The sequence below is a fragment of the Sceloporus undulatus genome, chromosome 9 (assembly GCF_019175285.1).
Source record: "Sceloporus undulatus isolate JIND9_A2432 ecotype Alabama chromosome 9, SceUnd_v1.1, whole genome shotgun sequence".
Taxonomy (NCBI): domain Eukaryota; kingdom Metazoa; phylum Chordata; class Lepidosauria; order Squamata; family Phrynosomatidae; genus Sceloporus; species Sceloporus undulatus.
This window is the reverse complement of record NC_056530.1, coordinates 30,844,385-30,865,347: the sequence shown is the minus strand read 5'-3', so window position 1 is coordinate 30,865,347 and position 20,963 is coordinate 30,844,385. Positions and strand designations below refer to the sequence as shown.

Below are 20,963 nucleotides of genomic sequence, written 5' to 3'. Positions count from 1 at the left end.
TGCTCCGCATGCCCAGAGTTGGTGCTGGTCCCCTTTCTTGTGTGGAGCCTCTCAAGAGAGAGAGTGTCGGGTGGAGCGCATAAGCAATGTGTGTGTGCATTGTGTGTGTGCGCTGTGTGCAAGTCTTCTGAGCATTTCCTTATTCCCACACTGAGCAAGGGCAGAGAAAGAGAAAGAGAACCACACCTCGCCAAAGCCTGAGCTTAAGAAAAGTTTCTCTGGGCCCATTTTGGAACAATTTTGGGGAAGAAAGCAAAGCCAAGAAGGATCCCCCAAAGGCCAACCAAGCATTGGTTTCTTTCCCAACCTTTCAGGAAAGCCAGGTAAGGAAAGCCAACCTTTCTCAATTCTTTGGGAAGTTTTGGAGGCTGGCCGCAATGTGCTCCTATGGAGCCAGGGATCTGGGTATTGCACAGCCAATGTGAGCATGCTTTTTGGATTGCGGAAACGTTTCTGTTTTTAACTTCTCTTTCTAAATCTCACTTTTTAATGTTTCAAAAGGAAGAGAAGTGTGTTCTCTTTGCTCTTGTTTTAAGTTCAGCTCTAAGGAGTTTTGTGCGCATGCCGACTTATGGCAAAGCCATGAATGTGGGGTTTTCCTAAGCAAGGAATTCCCCAAAGGTGGTTCGGCCGGTTTCGTCCTCCCAGGGTGACCAGATGTCCTCCATATCCTCCCTTTCTTCTGTCCAGGAGGTATGTCAAAATGCCCTCCCTTTTGAGCATGACTTGGATTTACATTTCTATTGTTTGAACTTTTATTTGGGCATGTGCTACATTTGTATTGAACGTCACACACATCTTCCTTACATACATCTGGTCACCCTGCTTCTTCCGAAATATTGCTTACAGCCTGTTATTCGTTGGTGGTCTCTCATCCAAGTACCAACCAGGGCGGACCCTGCTTAGCATCAATGACCAGTAGGGGCTCAGGGCCTTTAGGTATTTGGGATATGTGCCTTGAAGTCACTGGTCAACTTATGGTGACCCAATGAATTTTACAAGGTTTTCTTAGGACTCAGAGGTGGGTTTGCCAGTTCCTTTGAAACAGATCTGCCATAATTTGGTATTCATTCTGGTCTCCCATCCAGGGACTATCCAGGTCTGACCTTGCTTAGCAGCCAAGATCAGACCGGATCTGGTGCCTTGAATGATCTCAATTTTCAAATATATATGGATGAATATATATATGTGTGTGTGTATGGAGAAATATATATGGATCTAGACCACACATTTTGCCCAGTAATTTGCTCTTTCTTTCTTTCTCTTTCTTTCTTTCTTTAAAGGAAAATATACTTAATGCTTACAAATATATACTTACAAATATACTTTTTGGTCCTAAACCCCATAAGCACCCCATACATTTGACCCCAAAGCCTTGGGCCTTCACCAGCCAAGTTAGTTTTCTTCCATGTGTTTGCGACTGCAATATGTTTATTACATGTTTCAGTATATATTAATTTCTTTAAAGGGGAAACTATGTCTTCCATCGATTCAGTTCCCAGCCCCATTGGTATGTTGCAAAGGTTTCTCTTTTCCTTTCCAAAGGTGTTGGAGTCAATGCCTTTGCAAAGAGCTCATGTTCTTCTCCATGACACAACAGTTTGGAAAGAAGAGGAAAAAATTTGAAACCACCAACAGAAAATGGGGAAAAAGGGAGGAGGAAAGAAAGAGAGAGAGAAAGAGATTGGAGAGGAAAAGAAGGACAGGAACTTTCTCTGTGCGTTTTAAAAAATCCTCCTTCTTCCAAACATATTTTCCGACATGCGGTCGCTGGCGCGGAACCACTTTAAGTGTTCGTTTTTGGCCCAAAATAACTTCGGCGAAGAAGTCGCCTTCTTCCAAAGCAGGGTTGACCCCGTTGCAAAACCTCCTTTAAAAATGAAGGATGTAAATGAAATAACTATATAGGTTTGTTAAATATATAGGTTGGCCAGAAGAGACAATGCCAAACTCGGATTTTTTAACCCTTTTCTAAAGTCATGTCCATTTTGAAATAGCTGGCGAGGATTTTTCTTCTGCAGCAAATACTGATTTCCGTGAAACTCGCCAATTTGGATGAACCGCAGACTGGGAAAACCCCAAATCTCTTTGCTATTTTTAACTGCAGGAAAAATATATATATTGTATTTGGAATACTGGAATTCAAATATAGCCTCCTATTGAAACTCAAATACTCCTCGATAATTCCTTCCTGCTTTCTCAGCTGCTTTTGAAATGTCCCAGTTTCTCGCTCTTCCTCCTGCTTTTCCATTTTCCATTCAGCTTATTTCAGTCGCTGTAAATGTTGTTCGGATGTGTTTTGCGCTCAAGACTCTGCAGGAAGGAAAAACCAGGACATTTTAAATGCAGCTGGAAAAGTGGGATGGCAGTGGATCAATGGGGAATAACCTTGCCGAATCGGAAAGGTTGAAGGGTATGGGTTATTTTGGGGGGACCCAAACCCTCCTAGGCTTGTTTCGGGGGTCAAGCAATGCTCAGAGCATGAAACCATGCCCGCTCAGCCATTGAAACCCACTTTGGCCAAGTCACACTCTCTCAGCCTCGGAGAAAAACCCTTCTGAACAAATCTTTCCAAGAAACCCATCACAATAGGTTCCCCATAGGTTCGCCATAAGTCAGAAATGACTTCAAGAACCAACTCCTTTTGCACTTTCAGCTCAGTTTGCTGCAAATGGAAGTAGTCTAAGGACGAAGGAGGAAACCGGGGCCTCGTTTCCACTAACAAATAAATCGGTTTGCGATCCGAATCAATGGATCAATTTGACGGCAGAGCATGGTTCCCACTACATTTGTCCCCTGTAAATTAACCCATGTGTGGTGCACATTCACAAATGAATCAGTTCAAAATGGACCTGCTCCGGATGGCCAAAGGGCAAATTTAAACCGATTCTGATCCACATCTGATTCACACTTGCGTGGAATTGGTTTATCCGTAAAGGCATGGGAAAAAATCAGCGTCGAAAAGGTGTGGGTTAAATGGGTCTAGCACATGGCCCCCCTCTCCGAATCAGTTCAGCGATTTGGTTCAAGTGGGAACCAGGGCCATTTGAACTGGTTCAAATCGATTTGCAATCCGGTTTAAAAGGTAGTGGGAATCAGGCCTGGGAAACAACTTGGCGGCGCACAGCTACTTTCTTGCTGTGCAACCAAAAAGAAAACCCAAAGAGTAGCAACCCTTTTCCTGTTTTGTACTTAACCCCTCCTTCGCCTCCGTTTCCTTTCTCTGCCTCCGTGACTCAGAGGCCCAGCCATTGTTCGGGCGGCTTTCTCAACCTCCACAAAAACCCAGTTAGGTCACTCCTGCTCTTCTCTAATCCTTCTTACATTTACAGTATTTATTTTCCCCCCATTGCAAAACCTTTTTAGAGTCCCCCAGTGGCATTGCGTTTTTGCAAACGCAAAAGCTTTTGGAAACCTTTCAAAGGATTGTTTTACAAATTAAAGACACTCAGGAGTTTTATCACACGAAGGAGATTGGGAGTTTATCCCGGGAAAATTGCACAATTGTGCGAAATGATGTCACAAGACATCGCACATAACCCTGTGTGAGAACCAAGGGGTGCATTATGCACCGGCGACATCCACTTTGGAAGATGTTTCATCTTTCCGTTGGACCTGGCTGGGGGGGATGATGGGAGCTGCGATATGAAACCAAACCTCTCCCAAGCTTTGCGCACAAAGGCATGCACCACCGACGCTGGGCTCCCAAGTCCTGACATGCCACAATGGTGTTGCTGAGTAATCCTTCCAGCCATAGACACCACGTCACAAGCGTGGGATTCAAAGGAAAGGAGGAAAAGGGGAAGGAGACAGGAAAGTGTTTTGATTTTCCCAGCAAACGGGAGCCTGGCTCTCAAACCTTGGCTTCCCTTTGGAGCAGGAAAACAACGCCTAAAATCCCATGATATATTTGCATCCACTCAGTCCTCCACTTCCACAGGTTCTTCATCCGGACGTCCCTGCATCCACCACTTGGAAATATTTAAAATATATAAACATATATCAATTCCAAAAAGCATTTCTTGATACACCTGAGGAAGTAGACTGAAGTCTAGGAAAGCTCACTGCTGCCAACTTCTTTCTTTCTATCAGTCTCAAAGGTGCCACAAGTAGCTGTGCACCGCCAAGTTGTTTTCCAGGCCCGATTCCCACTACCTTTTAAACCGGATCGCAAATCGATTTGAGCCGGTTTGAATGACTCTGGTTCGCGCTTGAACCGAATTGCTGAACCGATTCGGAGAGGGGGCCATGCGCTAGACCCATTTAACCCGCTCCTTTTCAGCACGGATTTTTCCTCACACGTCTTTTCGGATAAAACTGAAACGTGCCACAAGATCTCTCTATATACTGATTCCACAGACTAAAACAGCTATATCTTTGATTTTGCTATTTTATATTGTCATTGTTGTCTAAAAGGCGGACGTATCCTGGGGTTGTTCTTGGCCAGATTTGTTCAGAGGGGGCTTGCCATGGCCATCTGCTGAGGCTGAGAGAATGTGACTTGCCACAGTGGGTTTGATGGCTCAGCGGGGATTCGAACTCGGTCCAGAGTTGTAGTCCAACACTCAAACGACTATGCCTCTTATGCAATCTGGGATGTGTAGTTTTGGGGAGATATTTCTCCTTCTCGATTTGATGCCACAACGAAGGGTAAATCCCAGGATCCCACAGGATCAACTCCTGATCTCCTTCGTGTGATAAACTCCTTGGAAGGATAAATTCATGCGCCTCCCTCATGCTTAAAACAGATGACATTTGGGAGTTCTTCCAGGACAGGAAGGCTGAAATGTAGGACATGGCCAGGACAAGGAGGACGCCAGGTCACCCTGTTCTTATATTTCCAGGTTTGTTGTGGTTGCTGTTGTGTGCCTTCAAGTCGTTTCCGACTTATGGCAACCCTAAGAAATCATGGGGTTTTCTTGGCAAGATTGGTTCAGAGGACGGTTCCTGAAATCCGGGAACCCTCCTTTGATGGGCTATTTTTGACCGACTCCAAGCAGGAGCCGGTTCCTTCTCCGTGACCCGAACTCGCCTCCCTTCTCCTCCTCTTTCTGCATCATTTCCTGCCCAAATGGGTCAAGCGGAGCTGCCCAAATGGTGTCAGACTGACTCACTCCAGAACAAATTTGGATTCTATAAAGTGGAAAATGGAGAGCTGGCTGGAGGTTGAGGTCACTTCCAGTAAAGGCCACTTCAGGTTTTAACATGCTCTTAGGAGTTTATCACACTGGAGCTGATTTGGGCATTAAAGAGAGATTAAAATGCATGGAAACAAAGCGAAAACGGCGAGTAACTGCACGAATGGTGATCACACGCAATTGCGCAAATAAAGTGATATCGGAAATGCATTGTCGCCAAAATCCCGAAAGTAAAAAGATGTGCGTGGATGCTTCTTTGTGAACACTTTAATGGCAGGTTTTGTGTGAAATCGTTGCGCATAATTACACAACTTTTCTGGGATATTCATGAGATAAACTCTGGACCTCCTTCGTGTGATAAACTCCTTAATAATTCTATTACTATTTTATTTATTAGTCTATTATAGTGTTGCCATTTGAATGCACTTTGCAGCCATGGAAGTGAACGGAGGAGAAAAGGGGAAAGCGGGAGGAGAAGGGAGAAACCGGGACATTTTAAAAGCAGCCGAGAAAGTCGGATGGCGCTTTCCTTCCATACTATGCAATGCGGTTGCTCCTCTGCTTTCCCACTTTCTCAGGTGCTTTTCAAAGGTTCCCAGTTTCTCTCTCTGATGTGTCTCATGCACAAAGTATTTTTGCAATTCACTCCGCTCCCAAAGCAGGGTTTCTCCACCGCCGTTGTTGCTAAGAAGCCGCAATGCAAGGATCCCTTCCCGACGGGAATGCGTCACGGTGGGCGTTTTCGTAAAACAACGGCCGGGAAAAAACCAGCCGGCCTTTTCGGTCAGGATCATGTGCTCAGAACAAAAGGATCCTTCATCCTCTCCGAGGGAAAAAAATAGAGAGAAAGGATACATGTTTCAAAAGGAAAAGGGCCTTGGACTGAAGGAGAAAGAAAGAGAGAGTTTCCTGCTGACCACAAAACTTCTCCTTAGTCTCATAATCCCTTTACATTCACATTTCCCTGCTGTGACTAAACCTAAAATATGGGCGGTTTCCATAATGGGAATGGATTGGTTTCTTGCACAGTTTCCTCACCTAGATGCTCCAAACGCCACTAGACGTTTGCAAAGATGGTGTGCCGATGTGTACGATGTTTGCGATTTTAACACACAAGCGAGGAGAGGTTGCAAGACGTGAAGTTGAAGACTTTCATGGCCGGCATCCGTAGTTTCTTGTGGATTTCTAAGGATCTGTGGCCATGTTTCTGGAAGAGGTTGCAATGGTTTGCTTTTGCCTGAGCCGACTGGGAAGGGCAAGACTCTGCCCTTTCGTCTCCTTTTGCTGAATTAATGAACTACTAGTTCCTATTGTATTTTGGACTCCAAATAGGGAGAAAAAAGGGACATAGTGGGAGGAGAAGAGAGAAATCGGGACCTTTGAAAAGCAGCTGAGAAAGTGGGAAGGCAGAGGAGGAATCGAATCGGGAATGTATGTCCCTCCTTGGCACCGAAATCACCAAATTTCTGCCAACCCTTTTCCTTTTCCTAGACGAAAAAGAAAACTCTTCACCCCTTTCTGACTTTATAATATGCTGTTAGGGGCAAGGATTCTGGGCTTTGTAGTCCAGAGACAAGTTTTGCCTAGATTTTGCAAGAGGACTGAGTATTTCAATGGAAGGCAAGGGATGAGTGCAGGCAACTTTGGAGACGTTTAATGCCCAACGGAGAAGTAAATGTTATCACACCTTTTTGAAAAAGTTAACGCATTTTGGAAAAGTTACTTTTCCAAGACTGGAGAGTTCCATGTCTGGGGATGGTCCGCATTGTGGCAAATTAGGTCTCTTTGCTTTCTTTGTGCGGGTTGCACATTTCGCTTTGGCAGCCGGCCTGTGGGAAAACCCAGAAAGAATGGATGGCGGAGGGATTGAAAAGCCACAATAGGGTCGAAGGGTGGTCTGGAGGGGGGGGGGGGGACACTGAAAGGCCCATAAATGCAGAGTGGAAACAATGCAGGGTTTTGAAGAGGGAGGGAAATGACTCCGAACGCCAGCCAAGACCGAGGAACAACAACAGGAATGACCAAAAAGCGCTTCTGATAAACTAGGCTTGTGCCAAAACTTGGAGAGGTTCTCTTACAATTCCAAGAATCACAAACCTGGGGATTATGGGAGTTGCAATCCCCCTACAAAAGAGTCACTATGCAACCTATTTATTTATTTGCTTTGTATAATATATATATGCGCCACCTATCACCTATGCCAGGATCCAAAGGCTGCGTTTACACTGCAGAACTGATGCAGTCTGATACCGCTTTAACTGCTGTGGCTTAATGCTATACAATTCTGGGCTTTGTAGCTTTGTGAGAGCCATGCAAATGTATGGCACTATATAAATAAACATCATAATCATTATTATTACTATTAGTATTAAGATTGTTTATCCTTCTCTGTTAGGGAGGCTCTGGTGCCGCAGCAGTTAAAGCGGTGCCAAAGGGCATCAGTTCTGCCGTGTGTGGACATGCTCCAGGTTGCAAGCACACTCCCCTGCTTTTCCATTGAGCGATGGCCGAAGGTTTTGAGAATATAATTTTATATATATATATATATATATATATATACACCCTGCACTGCGTAGCAACGGGTTTGAAACAAACAAACAGTGGGGTGTGCCGGTGCCACGGGGTGTGTCTCGTGGTCCATCTGGGGAGGCCTGATATCAGCCAAGGCGAGGAAGAGATAAGGTGCTCCTTTGCTCAAAAGTAGGCCAGTGGGTCCACTTTAGCTGATGGTCATCTGGCCTGACTTGGCTGCTGGCATTCCTTGTGGCCAATGCCCTTAAAAAGATGCCCAATGCCAGGTACACTGCAGAACGAATGCAGTTTGGCACTGCTTGAAGTGCTGTAGGTGTTGCTGGGATTTGTAGTTTTGCAAGGTCTTTTGCCTCCTCTGCCAAAGGCCTTTTAGTCCTCTTCGTCTATGCGTCTGCATAAACCATCCTCTTCATTTATGTGTCTGCAGATTAATGACGTGGCACTTGATTGTTAAATAAAGGTCATAATTCAGCTCTGGTTAACCTTGGGGAAGTCGCACTCTCTCAGCCGCAGAGGAAGGCAAAGGTGGCAAACCTGCCACCTTTGCCAAAAAACCCAAACAAACTCTATACTATAGCTAAGGGATACTTGTTGTCATGTGCCTTCAAGTGATTTCCAACTTACGGCGACCCTATCATGGGGTTTTCTTGGCACATTTCTTCAGAGGGGGTTTACCCTTAACATCCTCTGAGGCCGAGAGAGTGTGACTTGCCTAAGGTTTACATGGGTTTACACGGCCGACCATGAATTGAACCCTGGTCTCCCAGAGTCATATCCAATACTCAGACCACTCCACCACACTGGCATTCTGCAAGGGTCTGCTATAAAGCTGGTGGAAGGGGATAATGGGACTTATAGTCAGAGAAGAAGCTTTTCTCCCAGCTGGGAAAGATAGAGAGCATTGGTGAGGTTGTCCAAGACGTGAGGCCTGCAGCTGCTTCTGCGGACATCCTGTTTTCATCCGATACCCGATTCCTTCCGCAGGTCATGCCAGCCGAAAAGGGTGAAATATCAGCCGGTGGGTTTCCTTGCCATGGCATAAGAGACGTGGCATCCCTTGGCGATGCTGGAAACAGGATGGCTAGGGGTCCTCCTTTTCTATGCCCTTCATTTCAGCCTTTTGTCAAGCATGAATTCCCAAATGTCTTCCATACTGAGCATGACAAAGGAGCATAGTTTTACATTTATATAAGTGTTTTTAGCTTTGGTTTGGATAAACCACACACGTTTCTGGGACGCCCTGCATTTTTGCAACGCCTTGTCTATCAAATTCTGTGGTAGAGGAGGACAAGGCGCTGCAAAATGGAGCACCAGGCGAGAAAAATGCAGGCCGCTCCAAAAGAAAAGCTTAAAAAACATATAGCTATAAATGCATGCTCAAAATGGAGGACCTCCTCCTGGACGGCAAGTTGAAACAGAGGGCGCGTCCTGGAAAAGGCGGCCGCCTGGTCACCTTGTGCTGTTTTGCAAACAAGTTTGCAAGAAGAGGAAGAAACTTTCCTTCCCTCCCAGGTGGAAGAATGAATCAGAAAAGGAGCATGTTGGGGCAGATTGGGTTACGCCAAGCCCAGTTTGGCGCAGTGCCTTCCATTGCGGCATGTCGCGGGGAGGGCCGAAGCAGCTGGTCCTGCCGGGTCATGCCAGGGCAGGTTGGAGATACGGTTGGAAGCAACAGAAACTGTTATTTCTCTCTCCGGCATGCATCCACACTGTAGAAATAATCCATTTTGACACCATTTTAACAGCCGTGGCTCTGTCCTAGAGAACCGTAGGATTTCCCGTTTTGCAAGTGCATGGGTGCATACACACCATAGAAATATAACACAGTTTGTCGCCACTTTAACTGCCTACCGAACCCTAGCATCCGTAGTTTTGCAAGGTCTTCAGCCTTCTTGACCTTCTTCCATTTCCTATGGACTTTTGGACACTCCGTGGGTGCATCTACACTGTAGAAATATAATGCAGTTTGACACCGCTTTCACGGCCGTGGCTCCATCCTACAGGGTCCCGGGATGTTTAGTTTTGTGATGCGTCGGCGTAGTAAAACTGCAAGTTCCAGGATTCAATAGGATGGAGGTGCAGCACTTAAAGTGGGACCAAACTGCATTATTTCTAGAAAAGGTTGCTGGAAGAGACGCAAGTACCAGGCTATTCTTGCCCTGTGTGCCAATGGCGCCGTATCAGGAGCATCAGAAACCTTCCTTCGAGGACTTCTCCGAACATGCTGGCTAGGGATAATGGGAGTTGTAGTCCAAGACATTGTCAGTTGCACATCTGCCAGTGTTAGGAAAGACTGACCTTACTCCCTCTACCTTTTAAACCAGATCGCAAATTGGTTTGAACTGGTTTAAATGACCATGGTTCACACTTGAACTGAATCGCTTTGGGGGACCATGCGCTAGACCCATTTAAGCCACATCTTTGTGATTTTTTCTGCGTCTTTTGGGATAAACCAATTCCGTGAACCAGATGTGGATCGGAATCGATTTAAATTTGCCCTTTGACCTGCCAGAGCGAGTTCATTTTGAACCGATTCATTCACCAACATGAACCACAAGTGGGTTATTTAATTTAATTTTATTTGGAGTAAGAAAATGCGATCGGGGCAAAACGTAGCACAAACCGCGCTCTGCTGCCAAACCAATCCATCGATCTGGATTGCAAAGGGATTTATTTGTAAATGGGAATGCTGTCACTGTTTAATGAAAAGTAAGACTATGGTGGAAGGGAAAACATTCCTCTTTCCAGTTTGTGTAACAACGATGGCGCAGGTCTCGGCAGCCCCGTCGGTCGACTGTCGTCTTGGCCTGAGTCCCAGAGCCGAGATGAAAAAAATAAAGCCCGGTAATGCACAACTCTTCGTGTTGTGGAATTAAGTCTTGACGCAGCTTGCCTTGCGTTCATCCGCCTGGCCATGCGCCATCACTGGATGGGGACTCAGAGGTGGGCCAGAAAGCGGCCGCGGGGTGGACTTTGGAGGCTTTGCAGAGATTTGCAACTCTAGGACCGGACTTAGCAGGGATGTCCGAGTTTGCTAAGCACCACGAAGGGTCTGTCGAAATTCATTACATGCAAGGTTGACTGTTTTCTCAACCAAAATCCATACTTGGTTCCTTCTTTGGCACACATCCATAGTGTTGTTGTTGTGTGCCTTCGAGTCATTTCCAAGTTACGGCAACCCTAAGGGGTTTTCTTGGTAAGATTTGTTCATGAGGGGATTTGGTTTCCATGCCCTAGTCGGGATTCGAACCCTGGTCTCCAGAGGCGTAGTCCAAAAGTTTTTCTTATCATTCAAATACATATATTTTTTGGAAACTGCAAGGCTGCAATCTTCAGGCCTTTCCTTGCAAGCAAACCCTGTTGAATTCAGCATCTGGATTCTGGGAATACTTGCGCCGAATTGCGCTACGTTTCTTTTCTGGCCTGCGAGTGACATGGGAGATCGTGAAAACTTGAGCAATTCTTGCCACAAGAACCTGGGGAAAAAACATACCTCTGTAATTCTTTGTGCCGTTTGGCAACATTTTCTCAAAAGGAGGAAGCTGAGACTTGCATATATATATATATATAATGTCTCAGCATGTGTGTTTTTTTAAATGCCTGTAGTCTGGTTCTATGGAAACTCATGGTTTCCTGTTATCGCAAAGGGACTCTCTGTGTTGTTTTTTACAGCCTCTTTTTTCTCCGCCCTTGAAAAAGTTGCTATCTTTCCTGCCTGATCTTTCTCAGAATCGCTCCTTTGCAACAGTCGTGAGTCAACAACGCAGGCATGGCTCCGCTCTTTGCAAGAAGAAACACGCACCTACTGGCTTCCCCAATTTGCCAGCGACACACTCAACGAATCCCCTGCCTTCCCAACAGATTGCTTTTTACAAAACGTCCTGGTTTATTTTTCTCCGCCTCCCACTTTAGCTTGCTTCGGTTGCTGCAAAATGAATGCAAGGCGCCCAAATATTTTGCAGGTTGCATAGGCCGGCAGGTCTTTGTTTTCTGCCCAGTGTTAAGGAAGGACTTAACAGCTAACTATAGTCAACCCTCTCCATTTCTGACATTGACTTTTGCATTTCCATTATTCCAAAATTTTATTAATACAGTGAGCCCTTGGTTTGATTCGGTTTGGTTCCAGAGCCCTCCGCAGATACCAAAATCCATAGGTGCCCAGGTCCATTTCAATGAGATACAACGGGTTAGTAAAATGGTGTCCCTTACATAAAATAGGAAAATCAAGGTTTGCTTTCTGGAATGTATGTATGTATGTATAATTTGTATGTACTCATATATTATAAATATGTATGTAGGAACCTCTAGGTCCTTCAGCACAATCAACCATATTTTCTAATGCTGTAAAGGCTGCAAGTCCCTTGGGAACTTGAAACTCAGGTCCTCCAAAATTTGAAGCCTTTTGCCTCATTTGCCCCCGTTTCCTCTTTTTTCCAAAGGTTTCGTTCCACCAGCATCAACAGAAGTCTCCATCATCCAAGACCTCCTCCACTGCTGGCTGTGCCGCCGCCATCTCTCCGTGGCACGATTTCACACCTGCCATAGAAGCTCAAGGAATAATCTTGGAGACGGCGGTTGTCCTTTGAGTATTTAACTCACAGTTATCCTCGAATCTGGAATAGGAAGGTCCTCCAGACCACAAAGAAAAAAAGGGGGTGATCTACATCCCTTCCCTTGACAGCTGTTGATCCCCGAAAAGGCAAGAAAGCTGGAAGCCTCTGCGGGTATGAGCGATTTCTGGCACAAGCTGGGCTGCTGCGTGGTAGAAAAACCTCAACCGGTAAGTCCTCTTACCCCTTAGTAGCATTTTAATATCAGTTTCCACTGTCGAGTAGTCACTATGGTTTGGTTGAACCCCAAGACAATAAAGACCAACGGATGAAATTGTGCGTCGGACACAAAGCCACCATTATGTTGGGTTAAACTCCTTTTGCACTTTTTGCAGCAACAGATGTTTGCTGAGGACAAAAGAAGAGGAGGAGAGAAACCGGGGCATTATAAAAAGTGTCCGAATAAGTGGAAAGAGAAAGGATTAATAGGGAAATTGGACTATTTGGAGGGCATGGAAACCCCAGGTTGGCTCCAGAGTTAAGTCAGTAGTCCAGCTGTGCCAACTTACCAATAAATCTCTCTCCTGGTTCTCCTCCTCCTCCTCCTCTTTTCCTTTGCATCTTGGGTCAGGAATCTGGGAATCTGCCAAGGCTCAGCCTCTCCAACGCTTTGAGGGCAGAAATGCCAAGAATGCGCTTAACCTCTCTGCCAACCCATGCCCAGCTTCGGCTCAGCAATTCCCAGCCGCTTTGCAAGCAAGGTTTTTCTTTTCCCTAACTCTTTCAGAGCAGGTCTGGGACCCACTTTTCTGCCCCTCTATGGGACTCTCCAGGGCTTGCATCGACTGCCCAAAATGCCTCCCTGAAAGTACCCCTTTTTCATATATATCTATATCTATATCTATATCTATATCTATATATATATATATATGGAAGAGAATATATGTGACCTACGGTGGGTCCTTGGTATCCCTTGGGGTTTGGTTCCAGAATACCAAAATCCATGGATGCCCAAGTCCCATTAAATACAATGGCATGGCAAAATGGTGCCCCCTTATATAAAATTGCAACATCCGTGGATGCTCAAGTACCATTAAATATAATGGCATTGCAAAATGGTGCCCATTATATGAAATGGCAACATCCATGGATGCCCAAGTCCCATTAAATACAATGGCATTGCAAAATAGTGCCCATTATATAAAATGGCAACATCCATGGATGCCCAAGTCCCATTAAATACAATGGCATTGCAAAATACTGTAGTGCCCATTATATAAAATGGCAACATCTGTAGATGCTCAGGTCCCATTAAACACAATGGCATGGCAAAATGGTGCCCTTTATATAAAATGACAACATCTGTCTATGAAAGCTCATGCTGCCGACGTCTGTCTTTGGTTAGTCTCAAAGGCACTACATAATGTCTAGAGACATTATTATTAATTAAGCTCTTATTAAAATCATATTTTTAATTCCTTTTCTGATTTCTTGTCGCACCCAGAAGCGGAAAAGGCGGCGAATCGACCGGAGCATGATCGGCGAGCCGATGAATTTCGTCCATCTGACGCACATCGGGTCCGGCGACATGGCGAACGAAGGCCTTCCCATGGTATGACATTTAGCCTCCAGGTTTTTTATTTAAGGATGCAAAAAGTGGGGTGGAAAAATGCCTTTTTAAATACCACAAACGCTCAGAATTTAAACATTACAATTCTGGGAGTTGCAATACCAAAAAAGAAGGATTGCTCCGGTATCATAAACCACATTTCATTTAGTTTTCCATTGCGGGGCAAAACCAACCAAGTCATTTAGCATTGCAGCCAGTAATGATTTCTAGTTTGTAATAAGTTACTTTTGCAAAGGCACTGAAAACCATTTTTTGGAAGGCAAATCGACAAGGAATTTTCCAGGTTTCATGCCATTCGGATTGACCTGAAAAGAAAGGAACTTAAATGTAACCGAAGCTCATTTTGTGCGACTTGTATCGCAGCTTTCTTTGACCATGATCTCTAATGGGTTACAATGAATTTGTGTGTGTTTTTGTGTCGTTTGGACAAGACAACAAAGAACCCATTGCATTTCTTTAAAAAAAAGAAAGTCCTTCTCAAACTGTGAAAAAGTAACATTTCCAAACTCTTGACACCGATTGCAACAAAGCGGATCTTGAACATCTGACCTCCTGCAAAGAGGAACCAAATTAAGACGCGGCATTAAAATCTATTTTTGCAAGTAAGTCGCTGCCGGCCTTTTTATTTCAAGGGCCAAGATAGAAACGCAAAAATAGATTTTATATAATGAGAGAAATGCATAGCGGTTCTTCTGTTTAGGAAAGTCGCAAAGAAAAATCTGCTCCGGGGTTCTCTCTAGTGGCCAACCTTGACGTTTAAATCTTAATTCTCATTGGTTTACATTGGAGACATTGCATTGGAAACACTGCATTGGAGATATTGCATTGGAGTCATTGCATTGCAGTCATTGCATTTTTTTGCATTGGAGACATTGCATTGGAGACATTGCATTGGAAACACTGCATTTGTTTGCATTGGAGACATTGCATGGGAGACACTGCATTGGAGACACTGCATGGGAGACACTGCATTTGTCTGCATTGCAGACACTGCATTGGAGACACTGCATTTGTTTGCATTGGAGACACTGCATGGGAGACACTGCATTTGTTTGCATTGGAGACACTGCATGGGAGACACTGCATTTGTTTGCATTAGAGACATTGCATTGGAGACATTGCATTTGTTTGCATTGGAGACATTGCATTTGTTTGCATTGGAGACACTGCATGTGTTTGCATTAGAGACATTGCATGGGAGACCCTGCACGTGTTTGCATTGGAGTCTGACACCTCTTTCACTTCTATGGCTCCATGCAATGCAACCCTGGGATCTGTAGTTCGCAGTGGCACCAGAGCTTTCTGAAAGAGAAGGCTAAATAGCTCATGAAACTAAGTAAGATTTAAGATTCAGCTGCAAATTTCATGCATCAGTAGAGGCTAGGATAGATAACCTTAAGAGAGGCTTTCCAATTATATAAGACTGGGATTTAATGCTTACATTTAATGTTTTCCATCTCTTCCTTTCAGACAGGAGCAGTCCAGGAGATGAGGTCAAAATGCGGCCGAGAGCGACAGTGGAGCAACTCCCGCGTTTTGTAGCTTCGTCTGATATTTGCCTGCGTTCGCTCTTCCTTTCCTCCAGAGTAAGTCCCTTTCTTAGAATCATAGAATCATAGAATCGTAGAGTTGGAAGAGACCCCAAGGGCCATCCAGTCCAACCCCATTCTGCCATGCAGGAAATCCAAATCAAAGCATCCCTGACAGATGGCCATCCAGCCTCTGTTTAAAGACCTCCAAGGAAGGTTTCCAAATCCTCTCCATCGCCCTTTCCCTGCAAACAGGGCTTGGGATGTGTAGTTTACCTGCGACTTTCAAAATTTGAAATATCCCCAAAAGGAATAATAATCCAATTTTCCAAGCTGTGCCAAATGATTGCCGAGGAGGACTAGCTCCTTAATATGGCAACGCAAAAGAAAATTCCCCATCTCTCCATTGCTGCTGCGCAAAAGCCGGCCAAGAAGGATGTGCAAAAGAGTGGCACAAATGCTCAAATAGGTCACCTAAACATTCTTTTATTCGCTGTTTATTCCTTTTTTTCCCTCTTTAATTTCCTATTTGCAAAAGCGCAAACGCTCAATCTGATCCGTTTTATTCCTCCAGGTTCCAGGCCGATGGAGAAAAACCCAAATAAAGGAGGCCGAAACAGAAGAGAGTGATATAAATATATACGCAGAAACAGCCCGCACTTGAATTACCTGTTTGACCTCGTCCGAACGATCCGGAAAGACAGTCGGGTTTTTAAATCCCTCCAGATTGCAACATTTTCCGGTCCCTTTCCCTTTTTTAATTTCGGATTTCAAAACCACGCCGACAAAATACGCCGCTTGTTTCCGGCTCTTGGTCTCCCTTCGCCGATCGCGCCGGATCCGGGGCACCTTGAATCCACCCTTTTCTCATTTTCTCCTTCTTCTGTCGCAACCCATTTTGCCAAGTTTTCGTCTCGTCTCAGCCGCCTTCCTCCATTTTAATTCTTGATTTCCCCAAAATACGAACACCGCTCATTTCACGGACGCCACTCGGCTTGGGTTTCGCGTCCTTTTTTTGCGTTTCGAACGGGATTTCTGGGGAGCCTTTTTTGTTTATCCACTGGATTTCTTAGAAAAGATTATTATACTAATTTTTGCGAACGTCGGGGGATTTTTGCGCAAGGTTTTCGGAAGTATCTGCGTGAGCGGAGAATAAATGAGAAGGAAAGGTTCGGGGATGGCGTTGTCGCGGTTTGCCGACTACTTTCCTCTGTTTCAATGAAGTTCACGGAGAGAAAACCAACTATCCTGACTTGCAACTGACTACTAGAAAGTGGGAAAATCTTTCCAGCTTTGTTTCTCCTCCAAAATGTCTTCTCCAATCCTCTTTTTCTAACGTCTGTTGTCTCTTTGAGCCTTCGCATCAGGATAGGACCTGCAAAAGTTCTCACCGGTTTTTGTGCGGTGCAAAAACTGGCACCGAAACGGACTTTATCCGCAAACAGCGAAAGACACTGCGCAGGTTGGTTTTTCGTGGGGCGGCGAACCTGAACTTTAAAGAAGCCTGAACTTTAAAGAAGTTCCCCCAAATAGGTTCGACCTCCTGGATAATGCCTTGAATTTTCAGACTCGAACCCGGAACAGATTCATCCCTCTCACTTGTCTCCTTCAGCAAAAAGAGATAAAGGGACACCGGCGCACACCGCTTTGTGCGCAGCGACATCGCAGGGTGCGTCCGCGCTGGAGAAATAACGTGGTTTGATGCCGCTATAACTGCCATGGAAGCCTAGGATTTGTCGTTTGTTGTGGCACCTCTGACAAAGAAGGCGAAATATCTCCCCAAACGACAAATCCTGGTGTCCCATAACATGGAGATGTGGGGTTTAAACTGGATTGTTTCTACAGTGCAGACTGTCTTTTATTGTGGGTTTTAACACAACAGAGGGAACCAGTGAACATCACAGAGGAAAACATACCATGGACTTGGTATTTTGGGGGTATGCTTTCAATGCTGGGGGTATTGCTTTGACAGTGCGCTTTTCCGTGCCAACGTTTTAAGTTAAAAGCTTAAAATTGACGCAGGCGCATTGGGTCGCCGGATGCGCCATTGCCGTAAGGAACAGTCCCAATTAATCCTCAACTGTCCCACTTTCTCAACTGCTTTTGAAATGTCCCAGTTTCTCTCCCACATTTCTCTTTCATCCTCAGCTTGCTTCCATTGCTGCAAAAATGATTTGATTCCCATTCACTCGGCAAAGGTCCGCAAAGGGTCTCGTCCTTCCCAGTCGGCTCAGGCAAAAGCAAACGGCTGCGGCTTCTCCTTACTTGTCTATTTCCAGTTTTTGCCCTCTTGGCCACCCTCCGATGTTTCCCAGCCATATGTTTCCCAGTTGTGAAATGTTGAAGATTTGCAAACCTGATCCTATATCCATTACCTCCCTCAAAATGCCCATCGTTTCCTTCATTCATCCCATGAGAATCTCATGCTGGGACACGTTTTTTGCAAGCGGAAGAGAAAAACCCAGTTTGGACCGGGAGGGAAAGTACCCAAATATTTCAAATTCCCCTTTCAGTCCTGAAACCTGGACATCTGGAGGACTTTCCAGCCTTGGTTTGGGATTAATCTGTGACTCTATTCCCCTCCTTTCTGTACTTTTTTGGTTACTCTGCCGTTGCAAACAACGGGATGCCAAAATGGCTGAACCCTGGAGTCAGTTTCCACTTCGCACAGAAAGCCAACCCTACTATTAGTTTAGAATAGTCCCTCCACATTTGCGGCTTTGCCTTTTGTGGTTATTGACGGACTTGATAAATGTGTTCTCTCTAGGGATCTCCAGGTTCTCCGGCGCAACCCTGCCAAAATTTGACCATTTTGTGCGGGAGAACCTAGACGTACCTAGAGAAAACCCTTCTCTAGGCATTTGAAGGTCCTCCAGCCATGACTCTGTGGTCAAATTCTGTCAGATGTTGACCATAGAGTTGCACTGGAGGACTTGGAGAGCCCTAGAGAGGTATTCGCTTAGGTCAAAAGAATAGTGTTTTTCCACATTCACTCCGAACCCCAACAAATGTGGAGGGACCCCCTTTGACCATCCAACAATCCCATTTCCCCCTTAATTTCCAGGCTTTAAAATCCTCCTTGTCCCTAACTGTTCATTGCAATGGCCTTTTCTTCTCCTCCATTTGCACCCTTCCTCCTTCCGTCTCTCCATCTCCTCCATGTTGCCAAAGATTAGCAAAATCCAGCCGAACATCCTTTGCCCATTTCTCTGGCTCCGATCTATGACTTCTCCTTCCCTTATTCTACCAGTTTAGTTAGATGTGCAATTCTAGCCTATTTTCCTCCAGCCGGTCTGGTGCGAATGCAAGAAAAGGGAGAATAGCTGGGCTATTCCACTATCTTTTATTAGCTAGAAAGTTAGTTTGCTGCTTCTTTATTTCGGTAAGCGAGGAAATCGTTCTCCAAAGTGGGCCGGGGAGGTTATAATGGGGAAGATGGTATTTTAAAAAAGGATTCGGTCGCACGCCAAAATTTGTGCAACCGAAGAAACACTGAAAATCTGAACTTTGGGGTGTTTTGCCTTCTTTGCTTTTTCTCTAGATCGGCGACCGAAGAATCGTACAATGTTAATCCTTCCTTTTCCTAACCTTTGCAAAGCTTCTCAAGAAAATGTCATGGAAAATACAAATTAAATGGTCAAAATGGTCAAATCCGGTTCTGGATTTTGGTGCAGAGATGGGACGGGAAATGTCAAACATACACATCTGTTGTTGTTGTTGTTTTCCAACACTTTTCTGTTCGGCTTTCCACTGGCATTAAATAGCGGTGATTCGAAATGCAATTTTCTAAAAGGGGGAAAAACCCAGAGGTTGCTTTTTGGGGAAAGACTTAAAAGCTGGATTTTCGGGGCTGGTGTGTCTTCGTAATGCGTCTTTGAATTTTAGGGGGCATTTGTCTGAAATCAAAGGTTTTAACCGGGTTTATCCAAACCCAGCGTAGATACAAGGCTATATATTTTCTCTGCCTGAATGCAAATTCTAAAGGTAGCAGCAATCCCAGCATCCACATTTGCAAAACAACATTTCCGCAGTTTGGGGTTTTACTTACCTGTGTGAAGGCAGCTCAGGATGGGTGAAACGGCTCCAATGTTTGGGGCAAAAATACACACTATACTTTTCATGTAGGATGTGCTAAAAGCACAACAGGGGTCAATGGTCCATGTCAAAAGTGCCCAGCGTTGCATCGGAATAACTCAACGCACATCAGAGGTGTCCAATGTTGCATCTAAATAACTCAATGCACATTAGAAGTGTGCAACACTGCATTGGAATAACTCAATGCACATCAGAATGTTGCATCTAAATAACTCAACGCACATCAGAGGTGCCCAATGTTGCATCTAGATAACTCAGCGCACATTAGAAGTGCCCAACGTTGCACTGGAATAACTCAGCGCACATCAATGGTGCCCAATTTTGTATCTAAATAACTCAATGCACATTAGATGTGCCCAACATGGCATCAGAATAACTCAATGCACATCAGAATGTTACATCTAAATAACTCAATGCACATCAGTGGTGCCCAATGTTGCATCTAAATAACTCAATGCACATTAGAAGTGTGCAACATTGCATTGGAATAACTCAATGCACATCAGAATGTTGCATCTAAATAACTCAACGCACATCAGAGGTGCCCAATGTTGCATCTAAATAACTCAGTGCACATTAGAAGTGCCCAACGTTGCACTGGAATAACTCAGCGCACATCAGTGGTGCCCAATTTTGTATCTAAATAACTCAATACACATTAGATGTGCCCAACATGGCATCAGAATAACTCAACGCACATCACAAGTCCCCAAAGTTGCATAAAATAACTCAACACAAATCAGAGGTGCCCAACGTTGCATCAGAAATACACATCAGATGTATGTTGCATCGGAATAACTCAGTGCCCGCTGTAACTGTAGCCCCTGCCCCAAAACATAGGAATCCTATCCTTAGAGTCTGAACATGTAGGTAAAGAAATAACATCTCAGCATTGAGCAGGAATCTGCTGTTTTATTAAGTTGGCCACAGCTTTATGCTATGACCCCACAGAGAAGCTGCGCAGGTTGGGTGCAGAACTGCGAAACTGCTTTCTCCTCTGCAAGATTTGGGGTCCATTCCAGGGTTCGACGGCTGGGACCTTCTCCATTCTGAACCACAGACATTTTTCAGGTGAGCAAATAAAGCAATTTTGTCTCTGGAAGAATCAAAGCCAGAAGAGGAGAGGAAAATGATCCGGAATAATAGGGACTAGAAGCATGCATGATATCGCCAGCCTTGCAGGGATGCTCCAAAAGTATATATATCGCTTGGGGCTTCCTTCGACTCACGGTTTGTTCTTTTCTTGAGAGACCTACTGATGGAAAAAGAGAAAGAAAGTAGTAAATGTCAGAACCATCTTATTCCAGGGGTTTTGAAGGAGGGAAAGAGGAGCAGTCCATTTGTTTGGGGTTCTCTCTTTCTTTAGGATGGATCTCCAGAATAGGTTCAGCAGCCGGGTTTTAAAGGCCAGGCTGAAATAAAAACAACCTAAAATGGGTTCACTGACATGGGACTCACTGGCTGGGCTTCTCTTTCTACCTGCCATCAA

At 44.9% G+C, this 20,963-nt stretch overlaps 2 protein-coding genes across 3 annotated transcripts in view; one reads left to right on the top strand and one right to left on the bottom strand.

The window, feature by feature from the left end:
• Positions 1 to 20,963, bottom strand: part of BNIPL (BCL2 interacting protein like) — a 179,482-nt gene that overhangs the window by 147,708 nt on the left and 10,811 nt on the right. The window lies entirely within an intron of this gene.
• CDC42SE1 (CDC42 small effector 1) lies at positions 72 to 19,161 on the top strand. Its single transcript, XM_042441163.1, has 5 exons — positions 72 to 323; positions 12,110 to 12,450; positions 13,725 to 13,832; positions 15,321 to 15,436; positions 15,954 to 19,161. Exons 2-4 carry the CDS (start codon positions 12,397 to 12,399, stop codon positions 15,390 to 15,392), a joined length of 234 nt encoding a protein of 77 aa, XP_042297097.1. The 5' UTR covers positions 72 to 323; positions 12,110 to 12,396; the 3' UTR covers positions 15,393 to 15,436; positions 15,954 to 19,161.